The sequence below is a fragment of the Arachis duranensis genome, chromosome 3 (genome assembly GCF_000817695.3).
Source record: "Arachis duranensis cultivar V14167 chromosome 3, aradu.V14167.gnm2.J7QH, whole genome shotgun sequence".
NCBI lineage: Eukaryota > Viridiplantae > Streptophyta > Magnoliopsida > Fabales > Fabaceae > Arachis > Arachis duranensis.
Genome location: NC_029774.3, coordinates 96,214,711 through 96,222,419, shown reverse-complemented (window position 1 = coordinate 96,222,419; position 7,709 = coordinate 96,214,711). Strand labels below are relative to the sequence as shown.

At 41.0% G+C, this 7,709-nt stretch overlaps 1 protein-coding gene across 1 annotated transcript; it reads right to left on the bottom strand.

Annotated features, from left to right (window-relative positions):
- Positions 1-6,341: 6,341 nt before the first annotated feature.
- On the bottom strand, positions 6,342-7,253 carry LOC107479799 (uncharacterized). The gene is made up of 2 exons (XM_016099904.1): positions 6,716-7,253; positions 6,342-6,643 (listed from the first exon to the last, which is right to left on the bottom strand). The coding sequence occupies exons 1-2, from the start codon at positions 7,251-7,253 to the stop codon at positions 6,342-6,344; spliced, it is 840 nt and encodes a 279-aa protein (XP_015955390.1).
- Positions 7,254-7,709: the final 456 nt, after the last annotated feature.

Sequence of the window (7,709 nt, the reverse complement as noted above, 5' to 3'; positions counted from 1 at the left end):
ACATTCATAGTTCTTAGGATTTTGATTTTATTGCTTCTTAGATCGGGATATTGTGAAGAGTTATTACCTCCGTCAAGACTTCATCATTCTATTTTGTTTCCTTACCTGTCACTTAATTCCATGTCCTTTATTTACTCAGAATTATTATTGGATTATTTTTAGAGTTTATGAATACAAGAACTATTTTTATTTTTAATTGATTCCTTTGATTATTATTTATCATGTTTTTCAATATTTCCTTTTCTTATTTCGTGGATTTTACAAACATAATGAGCGAGTAGTTCCATAACTTGATTGGGAGATGATTGAAAGAAAACCTTGAGTTGGATTACTCAAGAGAAAAATTGCAATTGGGTTTATTGTTGGATCACCCTCTAGTCATTGACACTGGTCCTTTCCAAGGGAGAGGATTAGGACTTATGACTAGAAATAGCTTTCCAACTTGCTTGACTTTCCTCTACCTAGTAAGGGATAACTAAGCAGAGCAACCTTTAGTTATCAATTAATTTTGAGAGTACTTCAACAAGAATAGGGCTTCCAACTAATCTATTCCCAATCAAGGTTTTTATTTAAATTATCTAAATTCTCTGATTTAATTTCCTGTTTATCAACTCAACCCATTTTTGAAAACATATGATTAATAAAATAGCATATCTTTCTGCAACTCGTTGGGAGACGACCTGGGATTCATACTCCCAGTATTTTAATTTCAATATTATGACAACCCTTCTAAATTGATAAGCGGATTTTCAGCTGGTTAAGGACTGTACTTGCAACGTATCTCTTATAATAATTTCTTAACTCGCCAATTTCCGCCACGTAACAAATCCCGATGTACAAGCCATATTAGGAAAAAACCTCGTTCATAACTCCAAAGGCTGAAGATTGCTATATAGTAATGTCTTTCGGGTTAAAGACTGCGGGGGCTACATACTAACGACTAATGAATAAAGTATTTTCCTCTCACCTAGGAAAACTTATGGAGGTGTATGTAGACGATATGCTCGTCAAAACCAAAGAGAACTTTACATTACTGTCTGATCTTTCAGAAGTGTTTTCAATAATAAGGAAGCATGAGATGAGGCTAAATCCCTCCAAATGCACCTTCGTAGTAGAAGCAGGAAAGTTCTTAGGCTTCATGCTAACCCAAATAGGCATAGAAACAAACCCGGACAAATGCCAAGCCATACTCAACATGAAGAGCTCGACTTGTGTCAAAGAGGTCCAACAATTAAATGGCAGGCTAATGGTGCACGAAAATGAAACTCGCACAACTGAATCGGCAAGTGTACCAGGTCGTCTAAGTAATACCTCAAGTGAGTGAGGGTTGAATCCCACGAGAATTTTCGGATTGAACAAGATGTGGTTATCCTGGAGATCTTAGTCAGACAAATAGAAAGATAGTTATTGTTTGTTGTAGGTGCATAAACAGAACAATAACAAAAAGACGTAAAAACAATGATAGGAAATTAGTTAAGGCCTCAGAGATGCTTATTCTTCCGGAGTAATACTTCTTACTCACTACTTTAACATTGAGTGATTCATTTAATGGCAAGGCTGTAAGTGATTAAGCTAGGGTAGTGGTCATTAATCTCCTCTGATCCAAACCAAACACCTGAACATGTCAGTCAATCTGATCGAGGGTGAAGCTCACGCAATTAAATCTCTGATGATCCTACTCAAAACACCATAGATAAGGTCGGATCTATCGGATTGGAGGATGAAGCTCTATTATTCTAGCCTTAGCACCACAGGGACCTCGATTACCCATGACTAATGAGATTTCATGTCACGTATCCCAATTAGCCAAATAACTTGTTGGAACCTGTGATGTACTCTCAAGATGTAGCTTAATACTATTTGGGTTAGGACTCGTAAAGAACTAATGTAGGATAAGGGATCATACTCTCGTTCCACCCCAGATTCATAAAGATGAAGAACGACAAAACATCATAGAATGGAATCAAACATGTATTAGAGTAGAAAAGTAATGATAGTAATCCATAGGAATGAGGAGAGCTCCTATCCTTAACCTAGGAGGTTTAGCCGCTCATGGTTTACAGAGAAAACAGAAAATAAGTTCTGAGAGGCTGAAGATCCTAAACATGGGTGATCTTCACATATATATACTAATCTAAGAATTAAAAAAATACAAAAATGAAATAAACTAAATAGAAAGGTGTGAAAATCCACTTCTTGGCCCACTTGGTGAGTGTTTAGGCTGAGCTGGCATCAAACTTGGCTGAGTGGGCGTTGAACGCCCACTAGGGGGTGTCTACACTGCCTTGATGCTCCCTTTTGGGGCGTTGAACTTCAGAAAGAGGGTAAGTTGGGCGTTCAATGCCGGTTTTAGGCAGTCTTTTTCAAAGAAAAGTATAGACTATTATATATTGCTGAAGCCCTGAAAGTTAGATTTCCAACGCCGTTGAAAACATGTCAATTAGACCTTCGTAGCTCTAGAAATGCTCATTTGAATACATCAAGGTTAGGATTTGACAGCATCTGCTATCCTTTCTTTGCCTCTAAATCAGACTTTCCCAAAACTTGCCATTTTCACCCAAAAATCACCTACAATTATAAGAAAAACACAAAAGCTTAAAGTAGCATCCAAAATGTGAATTTTGCACTAAAACCTACTAAAACTTGATAAAATGTACTGAAAACACTAAGAAAATGAACCTAAAAAGTGTATAAAATATTCGCTGATCATAACACCAAACTTAAAATGTTGTTTGTCCTCAAGCAACCAAAAACAAAATAGGACAATTGGAAGAGAAAAATACAATAGGTCTCAGAGTTGTCAATGAAGCTCAGTTCCAAATATTGAATGGGGCTATTAGCTCTTTACTTCTGAATAGTTTTGGCATCTGACTTCCTTTGAAGTTCAGAAGTATTGGCATCCTTTGGAAGTAGAATCCAGATGATATTACTTATTCTCTTCTTTTATCTCTTCTTGATTCTTGAACACAGCTTCTTTTGGTGCTTTGCACCTTTTGAGCCTAGCCGGCTCTAAGCATTTTGTTTTCCCGTATTACCACCGGATACATAAACGCCACAGGCACTTAACTGGGAGAACCCTTTGGATTCAAATTTAGCTTTGCTTAAATTCCTAGACAGTGCTGCCCAGAGTTCTTAAGCGTACTCTTTAGCTTTGGATAACAACTTTAACTGCTCAGTCTCAAGCTTTTTACTTGACACCTTCATACCACAAGCATATAGTTAAGGATAGCAACTCATTTCATCTTTTTAGACCAACTTTTAACCCTCCTAACCATTGATGCTCAAAGCCTTGGATCCTTACTCTTTTCTTTTTCTTTTGAGCTTTTATTTTCTTTTTCTTTTATTTTTTTCTTTTTGTTGCTTTTTCTTGCTTCAAGAATCAATTTTTTTTTTATTTTTCAGAGAATCAATAATACTTCTCTAAATTCACTGTTCTTCAAGAGTCAATACACTCAACTTCAATATCAATTATTCCTAGTTAATTCATGCATTCAAAAGATAAATACAAGGCCACCACATCAAAATAATTAGAATAACTTATGATATAACTTGAAACTTATGTATCTCACTATTTCTTTTCAAATAAAATTTTTCTTTTATCCATGGTGAGGGATACATTGGATATCTTATAACCAAAACAAAATAAGAAAATAAAACTAGAAAAGAACAAAATACTATATAAGATCATGCACTAGAATATAAGAAAGATAGTAAATTAAATTACAATGAAAACAAAAATAAAACAAATAAAGATGTAATGGGACTCAAAAACCTCAGTGATGGTGGTTGTGGTTCCCTCTGGAGAATCCAATAGAGCGTTTAAGCTCCTCTATGTCTCGTTCCTGTCTGATCTTCTCTTATCTCATGGAGGGTAGTGGCGTGCTCCTTGTGCTCCACTCTCAGCTGATCCATGCTTGAGCTCAGCTCTCCTATTGAGGTATTCAATTGATCCCAATAGTCTCGGGGAGGAAAATACATCCCTTGAGACATCTCAGGGATTTCTAATGGAGGCGCCTGCACAGGTTCTTGCTGTGGGTCTTGTGCCGGCTCTCTCACATGCTCCATCTTCCTCTTTGTGATGGGTTTGTCCATATCTATGAGGGTATCTCCAGCTATGCCAATTCCAGCTGAACTGCATAGGTGATGTATGAGGTGTGGGAATGCTAACCTTGCTTAGGTGAAGGTCTTTTCAGCCACCTTATACAATTCTTGAGGTATTACCTCATGTACTTCCACCTTATTCCCGAGCATAATGCAATGAATCATTATTACTCGATCAGTAGTAACCTCAGATCAGTTACTTGTGGGGATGATGGACCGTTGGATAAACTCCAACCATCCTCTAGCCATGGGCTTGAGGTCAAGCCTACCCGGTTAGTAGGGCTTGCCTTGTGCGTCTCTTCTCCACTGTGCTCCTTCCACACAGATGTTCGCAAGGACTTAATCAAGTCTTTGGTCAAAGCTGACCCTTCTAGTGTAAGAGTGTGGATCACCTAGCATCTGCGGCAACTGTAGCGCCACTCTCACACTTTTCGGGCTAAAATCCAATAGTTGCTCCCTCACCATGGTGTGCCAGTTCTTGGACTTTGGATTCACACTTGTGTCATGATTTTTGGTGACCCAAGCATTGGCAAAAAATTCTTGTACCATTAGTGTTCCGACTTCTGAAACAGGGTTGGTCAGAATTTCCCAATCCCTTCTCCAGATTTCTTGTTGGATCTCTGGATACTCCCTTTGTTTGAGCTTGAAGGGGACCTCGTGAATAACCTTTTTGTGCCTTACCACATCATAGAAGTGATCGTGGTGCACTTTGGAGAGGAATCTCCATGATTCCCAAGGCTCGAAAGTAGAAGCGGGAGCTTTTCTCTTTCTCTTTCTTGAGGATTCGCCGGCCTTTGGTGCCATACTTAGGAATGGAGGGCAAAAAGCAAAGCTTTTCCAACACCAAACTTAAGATGTTTGATCGTCCTAGAGCAAATATGAACAAAAGAGAAGTGAAGTAGTAGTAGAAGGAAGAAAATATAAAGGGGGAGGGAGAGAAGGCTTCGGCCAAGTAGGGTTTGAAGAGGGAAGAAGAAGAGTGTGTAAGGTGTGTGTATGAAGGGGTTTATGAGGGGGAATTTATAGGGTAGGTGGGGTTAGGGTTCGGTTATGGGGGGAAGATGGGTGGGAAAATTTTGAATTTGAAGTGGGTGGGATTGGTGGGAAATTAAATAATGGGATTTATGATGGGTTTTAGGAAGAGGGAAAGGTGATTCTGTATGGGAAAGAGGGAAAGTAGGGTGTGGGTTTCAAGGTTGACAAAGTAGGAGAGAAAGGGAAGGGTGGGGTAGGTGGGGAAGGTGGAGATTCTGTGGGATCCACTAGCTGAGAAGGCTTCGAAGCTCGAGCTGCCTGCCTCCTACCTGGCGTTCAACGCCAGGAATGGGTGTTGAACACCCACTGGGGGGCAAAAAGATGGCTCTGGTTGCTCCATAAAGGGCGTTGAACACCTAAAGTTGTCTTTTACTGGCGTTCAACGCCAGTCCATGCCCCCCTCACGGGCGTTAGATGCTCAGGCTGCTCCCTTTCTAGCATTCAACGCTAGCTCCTTGCTCCTCTATGGGCATTGAATGCCCAGAGTATTCCTTCTCTGGCATTAAACGCCAGCCTTCCTCTCTTAACTGGGTGTTGAACGCCCAGCTTCCTCCTTATCTGGCATTCAACGCTAGCAAGAGACTCTCCCCAAGGTGTTCTTGTTTTCACTTCTGAATGTCTCTGTCTCTGTTCTAAGTACTGCACATGATCACAAATGTCAAAAAGAAAAGTAAAATCTATAATATAAAACCAAACTAAAAACAAATGAAAGAAAATTGAAAGTACTATGCTAATGGTTGGGTTGCCCCCCAACAAACACTTCTTTACTGTCATTAGCTTGATGAAAAACTCTATTACGGAGGTAGATAGGGGCTCAGATCTTCACCCTTCATAGTGAACTTTCTTCCTGTGCTCTCATGAATGAGCTTCACATGCTCTAGAGACAAGATCCGGTTCACCGTATGTGGAATGACTGGACTCTTAGTGAAGACAACTCTCATGCCAGGTGAGAGGCCTTCAGTGGGGATCTTCTTGTCCCTCCAGCCTTTAGGTGCATTCTTCTTAGTACCTTCTTTCCTAGTACTTGATGATGGTTGTCCAACACCAAACTTAGAGTTGCTGTCTGGGGGATCTATAAAACTCTGCACTGAGAGTGAAGGCTGAAACACTATGTGTTGTACAATGGTACCTCCTTTGTCAGAGGGAGACTAAGGATTGGGAATCTTAAATAGGATATAATCTTCCCACAACCTCAGCACTAGCTCTTACTTTTCCACATCTATCAAGGCCTTAGCAGTGGCTAGGAAAAACCTTCCAAGAACGATGGAGTCATTTCTGTCCTCCTCAGTGTCTAGGATCACGAAATTAGAAGGGAGGTAACGGTCTTCAACCTTTACAAGGACATCTTCCACCATGCCATAAGCCCTTTTTAGGGACTTGTCTGCCATCTCCAATAGGATCTTGGCAGGCTGCATATTTTGAATTCCTGGCCTCTTCATCACAGAGAGAGGCATGAAGTTAATGCTTGAGCCAAGGCCGCATAGTGCCTTCTCAAAGGTGATGGTCCCTATAGTACAGGGAATCAGGAAGTTTCTGGAATCAGGCAGCTTTCGAGGGAGATTCTTTCAGACTAAGGCACTGCATTCCTTGGTCAGTACCACAGTCTCATCTCCCCTCAGAGCTTTCTTTTCAGAGATCATGCTCTTCAAGTGCTCCATAGAAAGAGGTTTCTTCTCCAATGCCTCTGCATAAGAGGACTTGGCTTTCAGCTTCTTGAGAATTCCCAAAAATCGAGCAATTTGCTCTTCCTTGGGCTCCTCTTGCACGTCTGAAGAGGGGTATTCTTCAGGCTCCTCTCTCTGCAGAGGGGCGTGCAAGGTGACATTCCCAGGCTCCTCATGAGCTCTGATTTCCTTGAGCTCCTCAATAGTAGGATCCTCCTTGGGTTCGGCCTCAGCTTCCACCATGAAGGCCTTGTACTCTTCCTTCGGACTTACTTTTGTGTTACTGGAAAAAGTGTTGAAGGGGATCTCTTGGATCCTCTTGCTCAGCTGTCCAACCTGTATCTCCAGATTCCTAATGGAGGACCTAGTTTCTACCATGAAACTGTGCATCATCTTGGGGAGGTTAGAGACAATGGTGGCCAGGTCAGAGAGGCTTTGTGTAGGAGTCTCCATTTGCTGCTAAGAGGGTTGGAATGGTCTATTGTTGAACCGGTTCTGGTTCATTCCACCTTGATTGTTAGTGAAGCCTTGTTGAGGCTTCTGCTGACCTTTCCACCCAAAATTGGGGTGGTTCCCCCATCCCTGATTGAAAGTATTCGAATAAGGATTGTTGTTGGAGTGTCTGAAGGAGTTTCCCATGTAGTTCACCTCCTCCATGGTGGTCCAGGTGTTAACACCAGCATCCACCTCATAAGCTGTCTCTGGACAGTAAACATCTGAGCTCTGCGTCCCGCTCAAGTATTGAGTGATCATGTTGATCTGCTGGGACATGAGCTTGTTCTAATCTAATATGGCGTTTAAGGTGTCTACTTCCAAGACACCTCTCTTCTGAGTTACCCCTATTATTCACAGAATTCCTCTCAGAAGTATACATGTATTGGTTGTTGGCAACCATATCTATGAGCTCCT